General features: G+C 40.1%; 1 protein-coding gene across 2 annotated transcripts in view; it reads left to right on the forward strand.

The window, feature by feature from the left end:
- The first annotated feature begins 3,723 nt into the window (after positions 1-3,723).
- SMTN (smoothelin) overlaps positions 3,724-27,965 on the forward strand; it is a 74,413-nt gene continuing 50,171 nt past the window's right edge. For both annotated transcript variants that reach the window (XM_075212958.1, XM_075212967.1), the window contains exon 1: positions 3,724-3,864. In XM_075212958.1, the coding sequence (XP_075069059.1) occupies positions 3,814-3,864 (51 nt within the window). In that variant the 5' untranslated portion in view covers positions 3,724-3,813. The remainder of the gene's footprint in view (positions 3,865-27,965) is intronic.

Below are 27,965 nucleotides of genomic sequence, written 5' to 3' on the forward strand. Positions count from 1 at the left end.
TTTTAATAAATATACATCAAACATTAATATTAGGCTGGTGGAGCAAATTGAGTTGCAGATTATATTTTATTAATCATTAGTAAAGTAATTACTGAAGCCGTCCAGTTATATTAAAGTTTAAATACAATTGTAACACATTATGTATATTTATATTTATGTATATACACATTTATGTAGTCTAATTAAAGCTTTAATATAAGTGGCAGGCCTCGATAATAACTTTAATAATGATTAATAAAATAGAGGGTCCTGCATGGTTATTACAATATATATATATATATATATATATATATATATATATATGACACATAAATATGCACAGATATACATAGCTAGTATCATTGCGGTATCATTGCTAGTTTTAATGTGCATTGTCAATGGTATTTTTAATTTGCAGTATCATTGCTTTTTTTAATTTGCAATATCATTGCTATTTTTAATGTGCATTATAAATTGTATTTTTAGCGTGCGGTATCAGTGCTAGTTTTAGCGTGTGGTATCAGTGCTAGTTTTAGCGTGCGGTATAATTGTTAGTTTTAGTGTACGTTATCAATGGTATTTTTAATGTGGGCTTTTGATGATTGCTTTAATGTACAGTATTTTAGTTTGTGTAAGTAATGATTTGTCTTATGCAGACAACTTAGGCGAGCCCCTCTGGGAGAGCTGTAAGTGTCATACTGTGGGCTGTAGATGATGTAGATGTGTCAATGGTTATAGCAGTGGTTCCCAAACTTTTGCAGTTCGCGGCACCCTTAGAGTCTCCATAATTTTTTTTAAGGCACCCCTCCAAAATAATTACCGAGCAGTTCTGTTTTAGAAGTAGTTGGGTCAAAAAATTGTAATAAGTATTTAGGTCAGGACAGAAATGCTTATTTAGTTGTATGCAAAAATGCTCCCTCTGCATCCAGACACTCTGCCCCCACTGCATCCAGACACTCTGCCCTCTCTCACGCTGCCCCCTCTGTCACGCTGTCCCCCTCCTCTGCCCTCTGTCACGCTGTCCCAGCTCATCTGCCACGCTGTCCCCCTCCTCTGCCCTCTGTCCCCCTCCTCTGCCCTCTCACGCTGTCCCCCTCCTCTGCCCTCTCACGCTGTCCCCCTCCTCTGCCCTCTCACGCTGTCCCCCTCCTCTGCCCTCTCTCACGCTGTCCCCCTCCTCTGCCCTCTCTCACGCTGTCCCCCTCCTCTGCCCTCTCACGCTGTCCCCCTCCTCTGCCCTCTCTCACGCTGTCCCCCTCCTCTGCCCTCTCTCACGCTGTCCCAGCTCCTCTGCCACGCTGTCCCCCTCCTGTCACGCTGTCCCTCTGCCCCCTCCTGTCACTCTGTCCCTCTCCTCTGTCCCCCTCCTGTCACGCTGTCACTTTGCCTCCTCTGTCCCTCTCCTGTCACTTTGCCTCCCCTGTCCCTCTCCTGTCACTCTCCTCAGTCCCCCTCCTGTCACGCTGTCACTCTCCTCTGTCCCTCTCCTGTCACTCTCCTCTGTCCCTCTCCTGTCACGCTGTCACTTTGCCTCCTCTGTCCCCCTCCTGTCATGCTGTCCCTCTCCTCTGTCCCCCTCCTGTCACGATGTCACTCTCCTCTGTCCCTCTCCTGTCACTCTCCTCTATCCCCCTCCTGTCACGCTGTCCCTCTCCTCTGTCCCCCTCCTGTCACGCTGTCACTTTGCCTCCTCTGTCCCTCTCCTGTCACTTTGCCTCCTCTGTCCCTCTCCTGTCACGCTGTCACTCTCCTCTGTCCCCCTCCTGTCACGCTGTCACTCTCCTCTGTCCTTCTACTGTCACTCTCCTCTGTCCCTCTCCTGTCACGCTGTCACTTTGCCTCCTCTGTCCCTCTCCTGTCACGCTGTCACTTTGCCTCCTCTGTCCCTCTCCTGTCACGCTGTCACTTTGCCTCCTCTGTCCCTCTCCTGTCACGCTGTCACTTGCCTCCACTGTCCCTCTCCTCTGCCCTCTCTCACTTTGCCCCCCTGCCGCGCGCCAGCCATAAAAAAAACCAACAGAAACACTTACCAATCAACGCGGCGCCGGGACCCAGCATCCTCCTCTCTCACGCAGCGGCTGTCACTGATATGACAGCTGCGTGAGAGAGGAGGATGCTGGGTCCCGACGCCGCGCGGATTGGTAAGTGTTTCTGTTTGTTTTTTTTATGGCTGGCCCGCGGCACCCCTGAGACAGTTTGGGAACCGCCGGCTTATAGCCTTATACCCAATGTCGTTATTTTACATGCGTTTTATACAGAGGGGCACAGAGTGTGTGGATGCAGAGGGGCACAGAGTGTGTGGAGATGATGCACGGGCACAGAGTGTGTGGAGATGACGCAGAGGGGCACAGAGTGTGTGGAGATGACGCAGAGGGGCACAGAGTGTGTGGAGATGACGCAGAGGGGCACAGAGTGTGTGGAGATGACGCAGAGGGGCACAGAGTGTGTGGATGCAGAGGGGCACAGAGTGTGTGGATGCAGAGGGGCACAGAGTGTGTGGAGATGATGCAGGGGCACAGAGTGTGTGGAGATGATGCAGGGGCACAGAGTGCGTGGAGATGATGCAGGGGCACAGAGTGCGTGGAGATGATGCAGGGGCACAGAGTGCGTGGAGATGATGCAGGGGCACAGAGTGCGTGGAGATGATGCAGGGGCACAGTGTGCGTGGAGATGATGCAGGGGCACAGTGTGCGTGGAGATGATGCAGGGGCACAGTGTGCGTGGAGATGATGCAGGGGCACAGAGTGTGTGGAGATGATGCAGGGGCACAGAGTGTGTGGAGATGATGCAGGGGCACAGAGTGAGTTAGCTGTAAATTATTCTTTGACAGAAATATAATAGAAAAAAATATATAAAAATATTATTTTCCCTTGGATTTATGTGTATTATTTTTGCCAACAACTTAATAAGTATGTCCGTCCTGACCTAAATACTTATTACGTTATTTTGACCCAACTAATTATAAAAAACGGGACTGCTCGGTAATAATTTTAGAGGGGTGCCTTGAAAAAATTATGGAGACTCTATATGGGTGCCGCAAACTGCAAAAGTTTGGGAACCACTGCATTAATTTTAGATCTTAGGGCCCCCCAAAGCCTTAATCCAACTCTGCGAAGACCTGACTATTTGGAATAACTTGCTGTCAGCATGCTGGTTCCCTTGGAGATCTGCAGCGTCGGGTTTCAGGTAAGTCTATTTATTTTGCAATAATTTTTTTATAAATTCTGATTTTATTTGTCGGGCTTGTCGCTGTCGGATCTGTGGCAATCGTTTTAACGATTACCACCGATCAAAAATGAGGGACTGGCAATAAATTGCAGAAAGGAAGACATTGCTATACATGTTAAATTCCTGTAACAGGCAAATACTGTAGTGCTTGTTTATTTGCAAAACCACAATAAGACAGTGAAGTAATTCAAGGTTTTCTTTCAAAATGACGTAAACGTTATTACTCTTTGCCCCAGTAGTCACACTAACAAATGACACATTGATTTGCAGCGTAGACCGTTGCAAGTAGCAGTTCTAATTTGAAATAGATGTTTTTACCTGTACATACTGCACCTTCCCATTCCAACACTACAACTCCACAGACATGCCTGGGAGAGGGGCGGTGATTCCAGATTCGATCCGTCCACTCCTGAGACAGCTGGGCGTTGCACACCTCTGACTCGCGCAGTGTGATTGGCTGATCATTACGGGGCGTTGACGTCAGCGGAGACACGACCGGAAACGTAGTGATTTGAAGTTGCGATGAGCCAGAGAGATCACTCAGATGTACGCGGAGCGCGGTTACAGCGGTAGAGAGTGAGGCTGATCCCTGAAACTGACACAGACATGTCCGAGAAGCGCTTCTCCGCCATGGATGAGGGGTCTTTGCGCAAGCTGGTGAGTGTTGACTCTAATTTCCCTTTATTATAGTCACTAGGACCATTTAATACATGGCTCCCGTCTCTGATGGGCTCTCTCTCGCTCTCCGCTATGCTGGTTGTCTCCTGTAGTCCCCGCACCTCGCTCACCCTCAGGTCATGTGCTGAGTCTATCCTTTCTTCGGTCTTTGTTTGCCCTGATCTAGTCATATGCTTTCCAGGACTAAGATGCTGCTCCAGCGTAGCGGGCACAGTAGACTTCATATAGTCCATGCTGGTTTTGCAAACACTCTGATATTCACATTTTATCACCCTGTTTTATGTTTAAAGAGATCAGAAGACAATAATTGTTGCAATGCAAGCGTGTTCTTGTGCTTTCTTCTATGAGCTGGTAATAGACATGGAACAATATTTGGAGAGGCAGCCTTGTTCAGGATGTCTGAGTATCACTGCCTGGGGGGTCCTGTCTCTTACCTGCTATGACTGGTCATCAGGAAGTGACTAAACTGCTGATGAAGCACAAATGCAACATGTACTTCTGTTCTATAAAAGTCACCTGTATCCAGAGTGAATACTTCAAATACAGTATAAAAGAAGTGTATGTGTTGCCCTCTCTTTTGTGGGCTACTGTAGTAATCAGTAAAGACTATTTACTTGGATATTATGTACTAAAAACTCTACCATGATGTGTTTGATAGGCTTCTTTGTCATATTTATTTTTCCTGGTCTTGTGACTTTTAAGTGGTAAAATGTGTTTCTTAAGGTTTTAGCAACTAATATGTTCAGATACGTTTTATACTCTTATCCACATCCAGGTTATAACAGTCTATTGAGAATACAAAAAAACTTGTTAATTAGAGCACCAAATTTGGTCCAGAGCGCACAAAGTGGAATTTTTGGCTCAGCTGGATGAAATCTGTCAAATGGGGTAAAAAAAAAAGTTTATGCTTAGCAGATGTCTTTAGAATCTGCTTTTCAATAATTGAAGCTTCATTGCAAGCAGCTTCTGTCATTTTATGTTGCAATTTCTCCATATTTAGATCTACTGCTAAATGGTGCTTATAATTGTTCGTAAGCATATCGGTGACATATGTAATTCTCATTGCTTAGTATCCTAGGTGTGAGAACAAGAGGACTTAGGGGAGGCATACATAATTATCTTGTTGTGATCATTTTTTTTTCTGCGTGCTGATATGAGATCATCTTGACTCATTTTGATTTTATAGCAGACAGCAAGCTACTTTGTCTGCATCAATCAAGCACGCCTGGTATTTTATTTATCCTCTGTCAAAATGTATTTTCCTTTATTCAAAGACAAATATATATTGTGGTAAGGGGGAGGTTCAATTGCTTACAATGTGGTGCACTGACGTTGAGCTGTGCATTTTGCCAGCAATTATGATAGGAATGTCTACTTATTTTTCGTGAGGAAAAATGAGCGGAGACTTCTGTCAAATTGCGTGTAAATGAATATCCCTCTGTGTAAAGTATGCAGATGGTTTCCCCTATGTCCCCGATGCTTTTTGGACTTTATTATGGACATGTGTTGACAGGAGAAAGTACAACCAATATGTAATTTTATTTATGTGCTTGGATAAGTTCTGCTGTTCTTCAGGCTTGACGATCAGAAAGCCTTCCATTTATTTTTGAACATTACAAATTGCATGCTTCATTAAAGTGCGTTTGCCATCTGCCCACTGGAATGAACCTATTTTGTGTTAGGCTACCAGCTCAAACACTGGTACATATGTTAGATTTTTATTGTTAATGTTTATGTAGTGCCAAATATTGCTCAGTGCTGTACAGTTAATACAGAGTCGTAATTTAGAATTCTAGCGCCTGGGATGAGAAAGATAAATGCCGCCCCCTAGTCCTCAATTATAACCAAATGAACCTAAAATATTCCTAAATTGCGCCCCCCCCCTTCAGCACTGCGCCCTGGGCGGTCGCCCCTGTTGCACAGCCCTAGTTACGGCCCTGAGTTAATATGTAGTCATACACATTGGTCCCTTGCCCCATTGGAGCTTAAATTCTAAATTCCTTATTTCATGCACACAATTTAGGGTCCATTTTGTCACATGCAAATTAACTTACTGATGTGGTTTGTCAGGGGAAACCGAATTTTAGTTCACCTTTAGTCCAATTTTATTCAGGACACTTTTTATGTCTTGCACATTCCAAGCAATTAATCATCTTTTGTCTTATGTATGTCTAAAAGTGTATACAGTCATAACTGAGAGCAAACATTTATAAAGATGCTGCTGCACTATCACCTAGGGCAAAAAAATTCTATGGTGCCACCTCTCTAGCTAGAGCCAATCTCTTCCAGTGGTTCTAGTTCTCTCTCAGGGGAAGGGAAGGGGTGGAGTGCTGAAGGACCAATCACAAGCTGTGATTATCTTCCACTCAACTCCCCTGTCCCCCTTCCTTGCCATTTAGAGGTGGTAAACATAATTTGCCTGTTCTGTATTACAGAACCCTTGGGAAAACAGCTGAATGTAACAGAACTAGGGGTTGCAAATCGGGCCTCTTTAGGAAAAACCTTTTCCTATGAGGTAGTGCAGCTTTAACTACAACAAAGTTTAATGGTATACAGTGCTGCTAGAGAATCCTTTAGAATTTTCGGACTTTCTGCATAAATCTTAAATATATCAAGCTCAATAATTAAAATAACACACAAGGATATACTTTTTCATTAATTTATTGATCAAAATAATCTAATATTACATTTTTGTTAGAAAAAAATATGAAAATTCTCGCCCCACACCCAAGCAGCAATAAGTTTAAATATTTACGGTAATTCTTGGTCAGTTCAGCACATTGGCTTTGATGAATTTTGACCTAGTTAAAGAGCTGCTCTAACTCATGAATGTTGAATGGCATGAACCCCTGTAATCAGGTTTCTTCCACAATTTTTTGATTGGATTTAAGATATGGCTCATTCCAAAATACAAAAATTCTTCTGCTTAATCCATTTTACTTTTTTTTTTCTTTCCAGGCGGACGTGTGTTTAGGGTCAATGTCTTACTCCAAAGCTTATGTTGAACATTTGTTCACGGACAGATACCCTGACATTCTCTTGTACAATCTAGAATCCATAGTTCCATTAATTAGATGTAGTGGTCCAGTGGTAGCAAAACTCCTGTAAACCCTGATCCTTCCATCACCGAGTTTCACTGTTGGGATGAGGTGTTTGGTTTTGTTTTATTGATGGAATGTAGTGTTTGGTTTTGTCATTTAAGCCAAAAAGTTCTATTTTGACTCCTCCATCATCAGTACATTCTTCCTAGTAGTATTCTGGCTCATCCAGGAAGTATTTAACAAACGTTAAATGGGCAACAATATTTTTCTTGGAGAGTAAAGGCTTCCTCCTTACTATCCTCCCATGGACACTATTCTTTAAGTGTTTGTCTGATGGTGGATTCTTGAATACTGTCGCTAGCCCAATATGAGTCCTGTACATGTTTTGACATTACCCTGGTGATTTTTGTGATCATCTCTAATATTTAATGCATTGTTTTGGGTTTGATTTTTGTTAGTTGATCACTTTTGGGGAGAGTAACAATGGAGTTGAATTTTCTCCATTTGTATATTGAGCCTGACAGTGGATTGGTGAAGCCAAGGTCTTTAGAAATAGTTTTATAACCTTTTCCAGCCTGATGAGCAATGACAACTCTCTTCCTGAGGTCCTCAGAAATCTCTCTTGATGGAGGCATGGCATGCGTTCACAAATCTGTGTGGTGAAGACCAGTCTTTGGTAGCGAAGGTTTAGGATTGTCTTTGTTTTTTAAATAGGGCATGGTCTCCCATATACGCACCGGATTGTCATGCCATTGTTTGACACTCCTGACTCTAATTATCTCTTTAACTTCATTGTTAATCCTAGAGATTCATACTTTTTTTTTTTCTGACAAATTTAATGTTGGATTAGTTAGATCAATTAATAAGTGTTGTAAGATGTTTGCGTGTTATTTGATTTATTGGGTTCTTTATCTGTTTTTATGACTGAAATATGAACATATTTATGCAGAAACTCAAACTGCCAAAGGGTTCAAAAAACCTTCTAGCTCCGTTTTGTATATAGTTTCATCATGCCGAATATTCAGACGTCATCAGTCTTTTTAACTGCCATTAGTAGGAACTAAGTTTTAAAGCTGGAGAAATTACCAGTTGTCAGTAAGATCAAGATAATTAAGATACTCAGCGTTCAGTTAAAATAATGTTTAATATGTGGACATTTTGAACTATAATGCAAATCAAAGGGCATTTGGACCTTTTAGTGATTTATGCATAATTGTGCCAGTATGGCAGTGAAGGAGTAAATAACTACAAAGGGAGCTTTTGATTCCTTGTACGTTTAGGAATGCAGAGTATTTATGTGCACCCTGGCACTGATCTGCAGATTGTTTCTCTGCAGTGTTGAAAATGCAATTTTTTTTTTTTAATGTCTTGTGTACATTAGTTCATGGTCAGATTTAGCTTCTGTCTTTGAAAAACACAACAGTTGCTTTTATAATGTCTTGTTGTCAGGTGTTGTCAAGGTAAAATATTAGCAGATGTTTTGCCTAAAATTTGCTTTGTTGTGATATATTTAAAAGCTCTGCCTGTCAATGATTTTTGTAGCAACAACAGTGTGACCCTTTAGTGGTAAGAAACTTTGTAACAATTTTGTTGACAAAGATTCTGGTTTGTAGCTCTATGGATTCAATGCAATACAGTTTAGACAGAACTCCATATAGGATTTTACATCTCTCCGATATGTAACTATTTAGAATATGTTTAGACATGTAAGTAGATATGCAGCAATTTCTAAGGATTGTGTAGATTTTAAATCCACCCAAATATTTCAGAAATTCAATGCAGCATTTCAGCCTAAATCATTATTTCCATCCAGTAACCATTTTCAAACCTATGTTTTATTAATATGTCATTAGCCGTTCTCATCTTCTACATTGGTTCTAGCTCTGACCTTGATGCTGTCTTTTGCTGCATAGTAATTGTTCGGCAGATTCAGGAAGAGCCAACATGTTGCCAGGACCCTTCTGTCTCGCTATAATGTGTGTGTGTGTCAGAGGTAAAACACAGCCAAATCAGTTTTATATATGATTGTGCTGTCTCGCATACTAATGGCCATGATTAAGGCTGCATTGGGGTAATTATATGTTACTAAAGGTTTTGAAGGAATGATAAAACTGGAGATATGTTTATATGGTCTTCTAGGAGTAAAGTAATTTGTCAGGTCTGCTTTTATTTTGCACTAATAATATCTCTAACTTTGCATTCTTTCACATTCAGCAAACTGAGTAATTTAGGTTTTTGTATTTGGCTCTCAACTTCCAAAGTTGTCAGCCTGAATAGAATGGTTAGTTATACATTTTTAATCTGTCTTCATTAAGGGACAGATGGTTATAGAGCTTCATAACCAAATTCGAAATAGAAAAAATAGTCTACATGAGAAAAAACCGGGATATATATTTACTGTAAGTTTGCATTGGTCTAACAAACTGTCTCATTTAGACCACAATGTGCTTTTTTCACACCGTTTTGGCACGCATTGGTCTACATTTCATTAAATGTTTGTGGATAAATTAAACAAGCACCATAATCTGTAGGATCTCGGTATTGCTTATGCTTGTCTCTAGTACGTAGGATATTCCTGTCATGTAATTTAATAATATAATGGTCACTGAAAGGTTGCTCAATAGGGACATCTAGTTACAAATGTCATTTTTTTCACAGGCAGCTACCGCAGTTATTGTATCTACAAGCATCTCTGTAATTCCTATACCTGATCCAGTTTTACCATAACCCGTGTTGGTAACTTGTTTGTTATACCTGTGTGTTTAAATTGGGGGTGTGTCAAACTTTACTGACAAGGAATCTACTGTTTGTTTGATCACTCTATGGTGGTATGCCTATCTTTATTTTGGTGCCACTTGAGGCACGTCAACACGCTTAGACTTTAAAAAAAAAAATAATACACTTAGCAGAATATTGGGTAAACCAGCCACAGCTTTATTAAGGAAACATGGCAACAAATTGATATAGTACAAATATTTAAATATGCAGCTAATACATATATTAAAAAGATAAAATACATGACTAACGACTATACACACCTATATAAACCAATATCTAACAGTGATGAATGTACTTGGCTGTTTATATGCAGACGCAGAGAGATCCAGGCATACTTTATTCCCTCCTGCTCTCTATAGTGCACAGAAAAGAAGCAGAAACAAACAAGAGTAGCAGTAGTGTGCAGGACCCCATAATCAACATTTTTGGCTATGTCTGATTTAAATGCAAGATATTCTTCTAGACTGTCTTGGAAGCAAAAAAAGAAATGGTCAGAATTGCGGTTTGGTACATTTATTGAAAAACTTGCCATTGCCATCCCCAGTCTTTATCAATGCTATAGTTTATTTTGACACTTCAACTGATACATTTTATACAATTACTTTTTGTTAAGGAGATCTTGTCCACAAGCCTATATAGAAGGTAAATTTTGCAGCTTCCATAAAAGTAGGTGATTAGAACTTTGTTGAAGGTTGTGTATGTAAAAGCTGGCATATTATGACTGCACTTTGTGCTAGTCAAATAACAAGATGCAAGATGTTTGTATGTGTCTTGTTAGACTGCTGAAGTTCTAAACATATTAAAGATGAAAGGAAGTAGTGCAAAAACGCTATTAAATATATATATATATATATATATATATATATATATATATATATATATATATATATATATATATATACACAGCATAAATGTTGTATCTATAGTGCATATTTTTTTCTTCCACTGTAAAAGTACACTTAAACTGCCGAATTTTCCAGATGTCATTAAAAATATTATGTCATCTTTACCACCTTGTCTGGGGTCTGTGAGGGTAAAACAATAGCATAATGGAATTTCTATCCCCTGCACATCCTGGCATATAGAAAAATTAGGCACTGGTAACCTGTAAAACCTTGTATTTTTCAGGTGTTTAATATATTTCCCCTCTTTATGAGGGAAAATAAATTTAAACTTTGTTCTCGCTTCAACATTTCAATGCATTAACTTGCACAAATAAAAAAAATCTTTGTTTTTCATTTAACTGGATCCTATTGACCAGAAAGAAAAAAAATTGCTAAATACTTGGCCACATACTTGCTTGTAATACATTTAAGTTTGACATACCTTTATTGCTAGGGTTTGGAGCTCATTATATGCGTCTCCCTTGGAAAATGCAAAAAATAGAAAATGTGGTTTTGCTAGCATTCCGTTCATGTTACAGATTTTGGAACACGAGTTGCTATGGTGACACCAGAAACTGTGATTTCCAATTTAAGATCTGTTTACATGTATTTTACTAGCTTAAAAGTAGTAGTAGTATAATGCTTTGCATCATATGACAGTGCTACTCTGAAAGTCACTGAGCACTTCCTTATTACCCATTCTACTGCTAATGTTTGACTGAGCTTTCTGAAGGGTGCATGGAATGAAGCATATAGCTATGTGACTGAAATGAGCAAACATTAATTAGAAGGGTGTCTGCATACTTTTGGTCATGTAGTGTATTGTTGATAAACAATAGAAAATGATCAGTCTTATTGTAAGTTGTTTTCTAGTGATCTGTATCTTTTACGTGTCATTGGACAATTGATGAATGTAATTGGCTATGTATTTAAAACTTTGAGTGAGGTAAATTCACCTACATTATAAGTAAAATCAAAGTTCCTTTGAAAATGTAAATATGGACATCCAGTTGACTTCTGTAAGCCATATCCATCATGTGGGTGGTTAGCATTCATGCTGGTTTTGTGTCGAGAGGTTAAGGATCTCCTGGGTGCCCACAGCGGAGGATCTGATGCATGAGGCAAAGAACCTCTGGGAGAGAACCACTTAATTCAGGTAAGGGGGACCAAGAGGGTAATTTTTTTTCATAGTATCTACAATAAAGGCTGAAGGATAATTGCAGGGGTGCCGTGTATAAACTACAGCCAAAACTCTATTTGCATATTCTATTGCAGGTTACACCTTTCTTTTTTGTAATCTGAAAAGCTTAACAACGAAGATTGATTTTGACACCTGTTCTTATTTAGCACATCAAGACCTTAACTGTGAGCCTAGAATCCCATAAAATAGCATTAAAATGTCAAACACGTGATCCAGCTTAGTAAAGTACACTGCTATGCAAATTCACATTATCCTCTAATCTTCGGACTTGCTGGAACAGTGCTAGCTGCTTCTTACTCACTGATTTAATGGATCACTCATCACTAACAGATTGCATCAACTTCAACTGTGATCTCTTGCACACTGTACTGGCATATCTACAAAGATCTGTGACTTCTGTGGGTATCCATCTATACTCTGTTCACCTGTCAAAAATGATCTGGTGGGGAGAGGAATACAAAAATGGCCTTGTGCCTGCAGCATAAGTGTTTTGTATTCATTGACTGTTGTGGAGGAACACTCAAAATGCATGTAAAGGGCTAAAGCCATTAAACATGCCCCCCCCCCTTCATTTACAACTTTTGTTGTAGAATGTACTGTGCCTCCATCCTTCCCTATCTGTCCTAGTCAGTGCTGGTTGTGGTCTGTATCCTGGGGCAGAGGAGACCCATATCTTCTGTGCTTTCCTCTGTTGTCAAACAACAATATGGCTGATTTAGATGCCTCTTTATCGTGCTCCGCAGCTGTCTAAACCTCATGTGCGGCATAACAGCACATTGTAGTACTGTAATGTTGTGTATTATCACATTGAGTATGCAATGATAAAGCTAGTAAAGATAAGCAGTACATTGACGATGCTGTTGTTCAGACCTGTGAAATAGCTGTTGAAGGAGAGCTGTAATAAAGGTCATGAGGATTGGTTTAAAAACAAAACACTGATTTTCAACAAAAGTATCTTCATACCTGATGACCAGGAGCTGAGGGGAAAAAAAATATTTTTTTCTTTTTTAATTTCTTTATTTTTATTAACAAGGGGCTGTCTGCCTGTCACAAACAATGTTATATATATATATATATATATATATATATATATATATATATATATATATATATATATATATAATATTTCTACAAGTGGGTAATTGTACGAATATATCAGCCTCTGCCAGGTGGACATGACACGTGGAGAGGGATCAGTGATGGTATGGGCAGCAATATTCTGTTATTCCATAGCTCTCATTATCAGCCTACTCAATTTACAGCCAGTGACTTACATTGTAGCTTAATAGGTGCATCCAATGGCATTTACATTGTTTCCAGCAAGATGTGTACTTTTCAGGACAAGTTTACTATACACAGTCATGTGTTCACTAAGTTTGAGGAACTTGAATACTATCTCCCATGGCAAGTACAATAGCCAGATTTCAATATAAATGACCCATTGTGAGTTTTAGTAAGGAGCATGGAGATTATTTTCCCCAGCAAAAAACTGGAAGCTGTCCTGCTGGAAGAATTGAACATCACCCCCCCTTACAACAGTTCAGGATTAAAGTTTATTGTATTTAACACACAGGATAGATTAATTGCAAATGGATGGCTAATAGCATATTAATAAACATGTTGTTGAATTTACTGGTGTATCCATTTTTCATGTACTTTGTTAGTATATATTTTTATAGTCAACCAACCCTGTAATGTCCTGTACTAACTATAAAATCTCTAGTGTAAGAGGTGTTTTTAATCCTATTTTTAATTCTGATACTATTCCCTCCCAAGCTAAACAAATGTAACTCTCTATTACCTTTTATTGAAGTTGTCCACCTGGAACACTTCTCAAGTTCTCTGTAACCCATATTCAGGATGTGGACTGCCATGCAATGCTTGCACTACATATGTAAGCATCACATGCTGCTTTTAAGCTTTCTGTTGGCTAGTATTCCCAAGTGCGTTTTGTTGTTTAATATGTATTTATTACAGTTATCACAGCATAATTGCATAATAAATTTTTTCTACCTGAAGTCAAAACATCTGCTACTTTACTACAGTTTTGTTTTTTTATTTTATATAAATATTTCTGTAGCACCTTAGTATCCTTATCTGTGTCTAAGCTTTACAGTGTTAAGTCCTCAGCAAATAGACAACTTGCTCTTTAGATCATCTACAAGGTCAATAATAAAAAAATATATATTGAGACATGGGCTCTATGCTGATTTGTTGTACACCTCTAGTAATATAAATATGTTCTGTTTAACTATCCTTTGTCTTCTAACCTTCAACCAGTTCTCTACCCATGTACATAATTGCCCACCGCCATGCTGTCCATAATCCTACTTTTTAGCACTATCATCTGGTACTGTATAGATGTAGTCACACTTCCTCCTATGCTACACAATAACATTAAATGGTATACATGGGTTACACAACATTTTCTACCATATTTTTACCTTGTTTGCGATGAAAAGAAATATTTAAAAGATCAACCTTTTTTGTCTTCTACAGTCTGTATGTTGGTGGCCCAATATCTGTGTCCTTCACTTAGCTGCTTCTGGGTTTGAAAAATGTTTTGGGTTAAGACTTGTCCTTTATTTAGTCTATCCAGTTTAAATATTAACGAACCTGATTTACCTTTTTATTACATAGTCCATTCCCCTGAACTACAAGTCATTGGCAGAGTCTACCACATTTTATATTGAATTATGTAAATACAGAAATCGTAGATTTCGTGCATAAGCCTTTACTGTCATAACTGTTTGCTACATTTGTTTTTTTTTTGTTTTTTTCAGACTTTCCCATATATTTTTAAGTGTTTCCTCTTTAACTGTTAACCACATACATTATCAGCTACAGGCCTAATTCCTGTTCTTCATCTATGTCAACCTAATGATGTTGGGAAATGTGCTATTATGGTTAATTCCCTCTACATTTGATTGATGGGATCAGTGGTTAAAATGGGGGTGTATACGGGGGTGATATGCCATACCGCCACTTCTCCTACTGCCTTCATTGTAAATACATAAAATTCCATTCATTTCAATACTGACACTTCTAAATTTCTAATTTCACCACTGGTAAGGATTGTGAGCAAAAGAGATTAACCTTTTATGGGCATGCCCGTTGAAAATATATTTTTACACTTGGCATTTGAAAATTGTTTTATTATTAGCTTGTTATACCCATTTCTCCTGTCTGCTCAGTCCACTGCCAACTGCCAGTACACAAAATGTATACTGGGTACTTTTGTTTTTTTCTACTCCCCCAAGCTTTCAAATGTAATGATTTATATCACTATATTCTGTTTTGCTTAAAAAAAACTCTTACCAAGACAAAAGCATGCAATTTTCTGGTACCTGTCATTTCAAGTCTAAGTAGTTTCCTTTTATTGTGCTTCAGTAGTCGTGCAGATAGAAAAGAGGCTCATCATGTTTTTATCACAAATTTCAGTTCTGATAAATTCCAGGAACCTTTTGAATGTGTTTTTATTCTCTCTCTATGTAAGGCAATGTGTATTGGGCCTCTGAACAGAAATGTTACTTTATTGTATCTAGATTAAAGAAGGTGCACTCCTGAACTTTTGTTTACATAAACATTGTGAGTGTGCACTTCTTATATTGGCACATGACCCTCAGCGTTTGTTTATAAAAACACCTCTGGTGTTGCTGATTTAGAACGTAGATTTCACCTACTCATAAGTAGCAAAAATAGGCCCAATCCCTGTGCTATAAAAACCCTGTAATCAGAATTCCCCTGGTGGTCAAGGTGGTGTCCCTAGTTTAGCCTGTAAGATTACGTCTACTTACAAGACATCAAACCATTTCAGTGGTGGAAGTACTCAAAGTGTAGTTGCAGATTTGTACCATGGATTGCTTGCATTGCTGGTGAGTAGGCCCAATCCTCACTCTAAATTGGCAATAGCACCCCTACTACAGGATTACCCCAGATATTAAAGCTAATTTAGTTGGTGAATTTAGCCTAATTGGGTTGACCCGCAGGCAATCCAAATTCGTGGCCTAAATAAGTAAGCAAGGCCTGGGGGTAAATGTATCAAAGTCCGTTTTTTTCATCTCGCGGGAGATCAGTGATTTTTGGCTTGTAAAGGCAAACTTGCCTTTACAAACCATCGCCGCTTTAAATTTTAGCTGAAAAATCGCCGATCTCCCGCGAGATAAAAAAAACGGACTTTGATACATTTACCCCCTGGTGTAGGGGGGAGAAGAATTGGCGGGATTAGGGTGGAATATGGTTTGGTTAGTAGAGTAGGGAGGCAGGGGAGAAAAGGGTGTTTTGGATAGAAATAAATCTAAACAGTCTTTGGCTGGTGTGGAAGGTCTGAGAGAGCCTCTTAAGTGTGTGACTATGGAAGTTGGGTGACTGTTAGGATTTGGTAGGTGAGTGTGTTTGGGGGAAGTCTGTGTCCATAGCCTTTCCACAAGATGGTAAATTTCATCTTTCAAATTAAGTGCTCCAAGTCTTTTGTTCTTATTCATCCTAGTTTTGTCTACAGTATATGGCCACTTAACTTCATTTTCCTGCCATCATATTCAAACAATACTCCACCTATTTTCATGACATTGTGTGACTGTCGGGATGAGAGCATAAATCTGATATGATGAAACAGAATATTGAATGTCAGGGCCCAAATAAAATACTACATTGATGCATAAATGAACCTGATTTTCATCTCGGATAAATGTTTGACCAAATGTTTTTAAAAGGAAACAATTAGCCCAGTAGGAGATAATTGGGTTGAGCAAACCCTTTTGTGAGGAGACCTGCTTAAGATATGTAGATCAGACATCCATTGTTTGTGGTCATGTATTCCACTTCTTAATTGTGTTAACACTACCTATTGAAAGGAAGTCAAAGAACCACTAAATGTAAATGAGAGCCATATGCCTAGGTGAGAATCTTGGAGGCAAAGGCCACATTTGAAAGCCTATACAGGTATATTGAAATATGTGCTTCAAAGGAAAATGTTTTCATAGTTCATATTTTGGGAAATCTGGGTGCCACTCCTAACTGCGGAGCAGAAATCACACCAGGGTTGTGAATGACAGGTAATGGCGGTATCTGGGAACCGACATAATCACATAAGTTTGGGAAAGGTATGTCACATTGTCATAATTCCATCATGTTTGGTATTTAAATGTGCGGGAGATTATGACCGGTTTATTGAAGGGGGGAGTTATGTCTCTGGGATATATCTGAGAGATGCTACCAAAGGTCAAAACTTTAGGAATCGTTTTTAACAAATCCTAAGTGACTCGCAGGGGACATCTAACACTTAACATTTAACACTGCCCCTGTGAAGACCGTCCTATTTCATTTTGCTTAACCTGTGTTGGGAAGGGCAGGTTGTCAGACTTGTAGGAATTCAATTCACTTTGATAAGCTGTCCATCTTCCAAGCCAATTTCCTTTGACCAGAAAATTCAATTCATGTAAGTGCTACTCTGAGTGTTACCCCTTTTCTTTTAAACTGCTTTGCAATATCAATCTGTTAATTGTTTATTACTTATTTTTTTATATCTGAATGCTCTGTACTTTTTGTATATTAAATCTATAATTTAATATGTTACGTCCTTGATACTCTAACAAATCCATTAGCCTATTAAGAAATAACTTGACCAAGTTAACCCTTTGAATGCCAGTGTGTGATTTGTTGATACATTTGATTAACAAGCTTAGTGTGTACTTGCATTTACATTTGTAGATCAGTCTGGAGGTGTGAAGTTAACCGTTTGTTTGCTGGTGTGGGCCTTGCTAGCCTATGGGTAGCTAGAAGCCTGTGTGCCAGTGTGAGACAGTATATTGGGATCCTATTGCCCGTATTCAATAGGTGGTTGCAAAACCTGAAGTATATAGGGGTGTGAGAGCGCTGTGTTTGGGGGCAATTCCGTAGGTCTATAACCTGCGTGATAGGTGGAGAGACTGCGGGCTGGAATCGTGTAACCTCATACAGCAAACACCCCCAAAGTCACCGCAGCTGGGAGCGTGTTCGTGACAAACTCTATTAGTGAAATAATGCATAGTGTAAAATGGCGACTAGAGACCCAAGCTGCCTGCCTTAACCCAATCTCTCCTTATGGTTTTCTGACATCCTCCTTCCACTCGGTCTTTCCTCTTTCCCTGTGTTTTTTTTATTTATTTTTTTAGAGCTACAATTTAGGTCTTCCTTGCATCTTTCTGCTTTCTTGATTTTTATCTTATCCAGTCAATACAAACTAAAGCCATTATGTCTCATTTACAGATTTGTGTACTCCCCCTTTTACCTTAAACTTAATGAACTCCATTAAGTTATTCTGTTCTTCGCAGTATCATTCTTCATTATTATCAAAAAAAGAACCCACATAGAGCCAGATTCAAATTGAAACTTAACTTGCATATAACTTGTGTTTTAGAAAATGGCACAGAACTCAATCGTTGTTCCGGCCATATTCAAAGCCAAGCATATCAAGATACATTTCCATCTGAATCTGGGTGTAAGTGTTCTCTGCCTACAGTACACCTGCCATATGTAGACAGAACAGACTGCAGTACATGCACAAGCGTATGTGCAAAATATGGTCACATCAGAATGCAGACAAAAATGATATTCTAAAATAATTGAGCTCGACAGTATAGTCATTAGCAAAAATATTTAAATAAAGACTATGGCATGTCAGCCATGACTATCAGTTGGCACTTGCACCTGTCCTGTAGCTGGAGCTAGTGATATCAGAAACACAGGATGTGATTTGTCCGCATCTGAGTTGGATCGCCCTCAGCACACTCGTTCTGTACTTAGTCTACGTTATGCCGCCTCTCTCCTGATGTTCTTCTTAAGTCGTAGGCAGTTGTCATTTGCGTTCAGACATGAATGGCATGCGGTTGCTCTCATTGGTGTAATGTGTTTCTGAGCATGCGCAGAGCTAGTTCACGTAAGCTAATCAAATGGATGTACGTCGGAACATGAGTCAGCCTGTATACAGATTTGCTTTTCCATATCATAAAACCAAACCATTTATTCCTGACTTGATTTTTACAGTCTGGAAGACTAATGTACCCAGTATAGGCCACACATCAGTCCTTGTTATATATATAATTTTTTTCCCAAACCATGTTGTAGCAGAAGAGCCACTGACCCAGCGCCTGATCTTTCTATAAATGGCTGGGAACCTACTGTAGACATGGAAAATCTTTCCTCTTCTGTGTGACACCTACTAGATCACTGACCGTTTACTGGAGTGTATAGTGTATGTAAATGTTTCTTATGGACTGTCTCATTTAGATACAGAGACAGTTTATACTTTGCTTAGTTTACATATCATAAAATATATACACATGAGTCATTAGTTCTGTTATATGTGGAGTGTGTATATTGTAAACTTTGATTACTCAGGGTGCGTTTGTATACTTCCTTTCAATCTTTCCCTCCCCAATGTTCATTCTCATGTTCTAATGACCAACAGGAAGAGCTCAAGAATATGTACATCACACGGTCTTATCAGATTGTGTATAACTATTTTGCTGTTGTCCAGGGTGTGCGTGCTTTTTCACCCTGATTTGCAGACAATGTAATTTCCTCTTATGTGGCCAGGATAAATCTTCTGTAACAAACATTTCACATGCTGCAGTATTAAATCTGTTTTATATGACTTTCAGATCACGGTCACCTTTTACATCTGGTTGTAAAATACAGCGCATTGTGTTCAAGCAGATAGGAAAGCACCGAGAACTGTTTAGGCAGGAGATTATCATACTATCTGAAACCTTGTAGTCCATCAACACTACCATTGCCTTTTTAGGGCAGATGAACACTATGATTAACAGGCTCTAAATGTCCAAAAGAAATTTAAACCACATGAACTTTTATTTAGCAATGTGTAATTCTGATGACAAATGAATACATTTTGGCTACGACCTTATGGTGATCTCTGGGGAATGAGGAGAAAATTGTACATGTTAATCAGTTCTGTCAAGACGATGTGAAATAGGGTGTGAAAAGGGTTAACCGTGCAATGGACTTATCCTAGCATTGTATATCTTAACTGTTTGTAGAATATGCAAATTGTAGCACACACAAGGCCTTGTTCTGAGTAAATCCAACTAGTAGGTGCAATTTTTCACCTTGGAAAAACCATGGTTTAAATTTAAAATATGCCAACGGATTTAGAGTTGGAGAGGACACTGTCTTGCTTCAACTGTAAATTGCAGTGCAAAAATAAAGCTGGCACAGCATTTGTGTGCTACCTACATAAACAGGCAGTATTTGCCGTGCATGCAATATAAATTGCATTTGCAAAATGATCTGTCCAGGTGGGAATTTGCCCCTACAGCTGGTGGTTGGGTGAGACCCATAGCATGATTGCAGTCAAAGCTCTGTGATACAATATTGCTTGACATTTTGTGGCCTTATCCTTATGGGTTGTTTTGTATTTAAATGATTAGGTGCAGGCACATATCTGATGGACGTAGGGTGTCACTAAAACTCGGTACACACTACACGGTTTTCGTCCAATAATCGGCTCAAACAGCCGACCGCTCGTTCAAAAGTCGGGTCAGTGTGTGTAGTGACACGATGGTTGAAAGTCTGCCCAAATGGACGATTGTCGCCTCATTTGGTTGGTCGTACCGCTTAATATTTTCGTTCCAATCTCGTTTCCGCTGTGTAGTGTATATAAACTTCTGACCGGTCCACAACAGTGAGTACGAAATTAGTCATTTCTCACGACAACATGGCTGTAAAAAGTCGCTAAAGGGACGCCTGCTCTTCCCTTTATCGTCCTAAACAAGGCTAGTGTGTATGCAGTCCATGGACTGAGCGATCGGACCATCGATCGCATGTAAAATCGCTCGGCATAAAAAGTTGGTCGAAATTTCTGTAGTGTGTACCCAGCTTTAAATGTAATTTTACACAATGTGTTTAGCAATCCACAAATTAAAGCATGAGCCATTTACGGTATGATATGGATGTCGGGAATAGCTGTCTCTCCTGACAAGGGCCATCACAGCGCTTCCTGTAATCTATCAAGATGTTATAGCAGGAGAAATCAGATTTTTCCAGCCTTAACCTGTTTAATGTTGTCCCTGCAGCCCCCATAGACTTCTATGGGGACTGCAATGTGACCCAATGTAACAGGCAATGGGGTTGGCTTACCTTTTTAATGGACTCGCCAATGAGCCCTGGCTTCATAAATACCAGCAGCAGGATGTTTTTTATCATTGCAGTATGCAACATTACAAAATTATTCTCACTGCTGCCCATTAACCACCAATGATATGACTCCTAATTGTTTTTATTTTTTTTTAGTTTTGGGTGAAGTTGGGTTTAGGCATTTTTGTGCCTTATATTACAATGTACATTGGTGTCAAGTCAGGGTTACGTTCAATTGCTGTCCTGCAGGAAATCTCTCACTATGTTCACAGTGCGAGTGGTAAAGCTTGAACCCCCATGTAGCATCTATTCTTGTAAATCTGCTCTCAGTAACTTCTTGTGCATCTAAATTGATATGTGGGAATAGGTTTATAACTGTTTTGTAGTTTTGTGGCTTCTTTCTAGAATTCATATTACATGACTAAAACATAAATATTTTATGTAGGTTTTATGAAAATAATACATGGCGAGAATAGGTAAAGGCCCCTGCAACATATGTCTTTAATCCCATTGGCCTTTTCAGAAGGAATTTTTTTTGTACAATTAGGACTGAATAGTTGTATTTCTAATGAAAGCAGTGAGGTTCATGCGGTTATATGGTATGCTCTCCTTGTGTTAACTATGCAAATTCTTGCTCAAAATCATGCTGGGTAAATGTTTGAAAGGTCTGGAAGCAGCAATATTATACAATTTACAGAAATACTTAATAGTACCTGATGTTGCACTATTATTAGTCTATAAGAAATCTGTATTTTGATGTTAGTCGAATCTTTGAAAAATGTTATTACCATATGTTAGCATAAATTGCCTTCTGATGTCTGCTAAATATTTTAGGAAGGCTTTCTGTAGCAAAGCACTTGGGACGCAATCACTTACAAAATGAGCACTGGCTTCATATGGGGTGAATAGAATTGCCTTTGTGGCACAGCCATTAACTTTAGCCATTTAATGTTGCAATTTAATTGAGGTGTGTTAATTTGAAGCGATTGATCATATGCGTTGTTTATAACTTATTAATCAATGAGTGGCTCATTCATGTAACTTTTTTTTTTTTTTTTTCAGTCTGTGTGATGAACTTTGTGTAGAAGTAGAATGTTAAATCGGCTTTTTCTTTAGAATTTCTTGTTTTGTTGCCTAAATGTAGTAAATAACATTTTAAAAAATATAACCACCTGTCAAGAAACTTAAACACCTAGGGGTTAGTTCCACATGTTAGAAATCACCAATTAGGATCCAATATAGATCCTATTCTCAGCCACCACCCTGGCTGTCTTAAAATCTTCCCCACTCTCCCATATTTCTTTTTTTTTATAAACAGGTGATGGAATTTAAACCTTTTGAATCCTGGTAATTTTATAGTATGAAGCATATGCTTTTATGTGGCGCCAGAACGGTTATACATTTGTTTTTTTGTGCTAAGCATTTTACATGGTAGAACTATAGGTTCCTGTATTAGATTCAATATACGTGTACATGAGTGGCAAAAAGTTTAATGTGTTTGGGGAAAAATAGACCAAATGTTCCTGGATTTTCAGTGAGTTCGTTAAGGGAGCTAAATGTTGAGATGTGAACTGTCCACCCGGACAGGCATGAAATACACATCACTCACAGGAATATGACAAAATGATGCAGTAATCCTTATTGCCCTTCCGTACTATGCACATTGCTGCTGAATGTGTGGACAGCATATGTGGTATGAGGTAAAAACATTGGCCTGAACTGTCTCACATGGGCTTTTTTCTGGAACTTAATGAGAGATTTTGCTCAACTGGAGTTTGTATGTTCTCCCTGTGTCTGCGTGGATTACCTCCCGGTGCTCCAGTTTCCTCACACACTCCAAAAACATACTAGTAGGTTAATCGGCTGCTATTAAATTTTCCTTATTCTCTGTGTGTGTTAGGGTATTTAGACTGTAAACTCCAATGGGGCAGGGACTGATGTGAGAGTTCTCTGTACAGCGTTGCAGAATTAGTGGCACTATATAAATAGTAGATCATTGGTAATCTCAAAGTTTGAAAACTTCACGTCTTCAAATTTGAACTATGAAGCTAAAATACCATTGGTCAGTGTTTAACTAACATTAAAGGCAGTATTGCATCCTCACTCCATACAGCTGCATTTCCTCCCACATCTAGCGCACTAATAGAACTTGTAGGTCTAAAAGCTGGTTCTGCAGATGTTTGCGTTGTCATCACTATCCCTGTGTATGAATCAACCAATCCATACACTGCATTTCTGCATAGCAAGTCGCTGACTGCTTGTTGGGAGAGAGACTCCTCACTAATGAGCATGCACTCCTCAAAGACTGGGTATTACTAAAATAACTTTTTATACTTGACATGACTGTTTGCACCTCTCGAAGCCCCTCACCCCCCCCCCCCCCCTTGGTGGTTTTTGGCTTTTTTTATTATGTTAGGAGGGATATGCTGCTCTAACTCAGTGTCTGCTTGTTTAGTTAGAATGTGGGCACACTATTCAATAATCAAAGGACCCTTGCTGACTTTACCATTGTCTACTTTTCAGTAGGGATGTGCACCAGCCACTTATCGCGTTTTGGGTTCTGATTACCTTCAGGTTTTGGGTTCTAATGGGTTTTGCCAAAACACCCCCCTCAAGGTTTTGGGTTCTGATTTTTTTTTTTTTATTTTTTTTTTTAAAAAAAAGCATAAAAACTGCTAAAATCCAGTTTTTTTTCACTCCTACGCTATTATTAACCTCAATAACATTAATTTCCAGTCTATTCTGAACACCTCACAATATTGTTTTTAGGCCAAAAGGTTGCACCGAGGTAGCTGGATGACTAAGCTAAGCGACACAAGTGGGCGGCACAAACACGTGGCACTGCAGTGGCAGACAGGATGGCAGTTTGAAAAACTAGGCCCCAAAGAGCACATATTGCCAAAAAAAGAGGTGCAAGATGGAATTGTCCTTGGGCCCTCCCACCCACCCTTATGTTGCGGAAAAAGGACATGCACACTTTAACAAACCAATCATTTCAGCGACAGGGCCTACCAAACTACTGTGGCTGAAATGTTGGTTTGTTTGGGCCCCCACACAAAAAAAGCAATTCATCTCTCACTGTACAAAGTAAACTGGCTCTACTGAGGCAAGATGTCATCCTCATCCTCTGATTCTTCGCCCCCTTCAGTGTGTACTTCCTTATCCTCACACATTATCAATTCTTCCCTGCTGGACTCCACAATCACAGTTCCCTCTGTAGTCTCTGGAGGCCATTGCTGGTCTTCATTGAAGAATTGATAATTCATTTTGATGAACATCATCTTCTCCACATTTTGCGGAAGCAACCTCCTTCTCCGCTCACTGACCAGGTTTCCCGCTGCACTAAAAACTCTTTCGGAGTACACACTGGAGGGGGGACAACTCGGGTAAAATAGAGCCAGTTTGTACAGGGGCTTCCAAACTGCCTTTTTTTTTCTGCCAGTACAAGTAAGGACTGTCTGACATGTCTACTTGGATGCTGTCACCAAAGTAATCCTCCAACATTTTTTCAATGGTGACAGCATCCAATGCAGCGACAGTAGACATGTCTGCAATGGTTGGCAGGTCCTTCAGTCCGGACCAAAAGTTCAAATTCGCTCCTGCCTGCTCTGCATCCCCGCCAGCAGGTCGTTTAGGAAATCTCGGCTGTTTCCTCGCAGCCACGGGTGTGGGAGAAAATGAAAGAGGAGCTGTTGCCATGTCACGGTCCTCTTCAGATGACAATCTCCTGATCAGCAGGTCTTTGCACCGATGTAGATTTGTGTCCGCCGGAAACAGAGACACAACATACGCTTTAAACCGAGGTTCGAGCGCGGTGGCCAGAATGTATTCCTCTGACTTTAAAAGAGTGACCACCCTCGGATCCTGGCAAAGCGTACGAAGGGCTTCATCCACAAGAGCTACATGCTTTGTGGAATCGCAATGCTTTACCAGCTCCTCCCTCACTTTCTCCAGCTGCTTCTGCAACAGCCTGATCAGGGGAATCGCCTGACTCAAGCTGGCAGTGTCGGAACTGACTTCTCGTGTGGCAAGTTCAAACGGCTGGAGAACCTTGCACAACACGGAAATCAGTCTCCACTGCGCTTGACTCGGGCGCATCCCCACTCCTTTGCCTATGTCGTAGGTGGCTGTGAATGGCCTTTTGCTGCTCCTCCATCCTCTGCAGCATATAGAGGGTGGAGTTCCAGCGCGTCACAACCTCTTGTTTGAGGTGATGACAGGGTAGGTTCAGGCGTTTATGATGGTGGGAGATGCATCTACCTAGTGGCCTGTCACAGTCATATAGTCCTTAGTTTGCCCTGAACCACTTGTCCACATGTCCGTGGTTAAGTGGACAGTGGGTACAACAGCATTTTTCAGAGCACTGAGGACACTTTTTCGTACTTCTCTGTACATCCCGGGTATCGCCTGCCTAGTGAAGTGGAATCTAGACGGGATTTGGTACCGGGGACACAATACCTCCATCAACCGTCTAAATCCCACTCTACTGATGGCGGACACCGGACGCACGTCTAACACCAACATAGCAGTCAAGGCCGAAGTTATCCGCTTTGCCATAGGATGACTGCTGTCGTACTTCGTGCTCATGGCAAACGACTGTTGTACGGTCAATTGCTTAGTGAAAGACGTAGCGGTCTTACGACTTCCCCTCTGGGAAGATGACCGACTCCCAGCAGCGGCAGTAGTAGGCGTACCGCTGCAGGATCCTCCGGAAGAATCCCGGATTGAAGAGTACTCAGTCATGCCGGTGACATGGCCTGCAGGAATATCTCCGATCCAGATCGAGGAGGAAACTGACGAGGAGGGTGTTGCTGGTGTGGATACAACGGCACCAAGGGATTTAGGACTACTGACTGTCCTAGCCACAGTTCCTGAACTAAACACAGAATTATGAAGGGTCTTCAGGTACCGTATAAGGGAGGATGTCCCTAGGTGGCCAAGATCCTTACCCCTGCTTATTGCAGCTTTACATAAGCTACATATGGCAATACATTTGTTGTCCGGATTGGGATAGAAATAATTCCAGACCGAAGAGGTGGATTTATTGGTCTTCTGCCCAGGCATGACGATGGGCTTTTTCATCCCATGGACAACAACTGTTTCCCCCCCTGGTGCCTCATTTAAGAAAACCACATCGGCATCCTCCTCGTCAACTTCCTCCTCAGCGCCAGCTACATCAATATCCTCCTCCCGGTGTACAACGTTGACACCTTCATTATCAAAATCTGGAATTGCACTGTGGGTGATCCTTCCAGCATATGCAGAGGGCATGCTGCAAATGGTGGAAGGAGCCACCTCTTCCCATACAGTGCTGGGAAGGTCAGGCATCGCAACCACCAACACCCTTGGACTCTCCTTGGGGATTTGTGATGCCATGTCTTTAGAAGGCAGAGTTGCTTGCTGTGTTTTTGATGACCGCTTAACTCTCTTAAATTTTCTAGAGTGGGGGGAGGAGGAGGGCTTAGATCGTTGGGTGAAGCTGAACCACTAGTCATGAACACGGCCAGGGCCTAAGCCATTCCTTGCCATTCCGTATCGTAAATGGCAGATTGGCAAGTTTACGTTTCTCCTGATTTTAGTTTCTTTTTTTGGATCATTTTAGTGAACTTTGGCTTTTTGGATTTTACATGCCCTCTACTATGACATTGGGCATCGGCCTTGGCAGACGACGTTGATGGCATTACATCGTCTATGTTATGACTAGTGGCAGCAGCTTCAGCATTAGGAGGAAGTGGTTCTTGATCTTTCCCTACTTTATCCTCCACATTTTTATTCTCCATTATATGCAGCACAAGAGAGTGTACCCCTAAACCACACACACTCGGCAAAGCCTTTAAAAATTATATGCGGCACAGGAGAGTACCACTGGACTGATTTGGACAGCACCACTGGACTGAGCAGGACAGAGGACACCACAAAAACACCCTCCCTCTTCCCTCTCCAATGCCCGAGTGAAGATGGCGGCGGAAAGCGGGGAATAATATGAATCCAGATCTCGGATCCGGACTCGAATCGGCACTGTTCGGGGGTGTTCGGGTTTCAAAAATTTGAACCTGCTCACCCCTACTTTTGAGTGAAACATGTTTTTACTGCTGTTTTTTAGATTTTGTTTGTGACCATGAACAGCCATTGCATATTCGTTAGATGTTGCATTATTTCTTTCTTAGTCCGGTTAAATAATTATTATTTTTTTTTTTTTTAAATCCTTATATAGAAGAAAAATGGACAACTAGACCATAGGACTTCTGTTATCATGGTATTTTCATGCATCCACAAAATCACACCGTAAAGCTAATGTAGGGCAGTATAAAATAAACATTTTTCCTTTTCACATGTGAAGAAATTTGCTCTTACATTGACTTTATAAAAATATCCACTTCCTCATGATGTCCTTACAGTGCACTTATTTTCAAACACACCTTACTTATTTTGGCAATATGTTTAACAGTTTTAAGTAACCTTAAATATGGTAGATGTGTTGAACTTATGACTAATCAAATCGCAAATAAAAAATATAAATTAAAGTGGCCATATCAAGATTTAGCATTTGGGATGCCTTTGATTAACTTTATGTTGACCACTTTAAAGGCTCTGTACTTGTGGTCAGTATGTACAGATATTCTACAGACTTTCTGTATAAAGTCTGTTGTATTACATTTTGTTCAGCAAGCATATGCTATTGTATTGTAGTGCAGTGTGTGTATATTGACTAAAAATGTAACTTTGTTTGAATCCTATCTTTATTGTGGAACATTTAGCTACAGTTTCTGCAGGCTTGTTTTTTTGTTTTCTTTTCACATCTTTCAAGCTTGATGTTTTTCAAACACTGCACTCAGGATTAAACCATATATGGAAAAACTCCACATCTGACAGTATCATCTCTCTAATCTCCCCTCCTTGCTTCCCCACTCACTAATTTCCTTCCTCTTTCGTCATCACAAAATTCAGGATCCACTTACCATATCCCAGTTTTTCCAGTGTGCGATCACTTTGTTTCGTCATTCTGTCCTGTTTGAGAAAGTGGCTAGCAAAAGTGACTCACAA

Source organism: Mixophyes fleayi, chromosome 1, assembly GCF_038048845.1.
Source record: "Mixophyes fleayi isolate aMixFle1 chromosome 1, aMixFle1.hap1, whole genome shotgun sequence".
NCBI lineage: Eukaryota > Metazoa > Chordata > Amphibia > Anura > Limnodynastidae > Mixophyes > Mixophyes fleayi.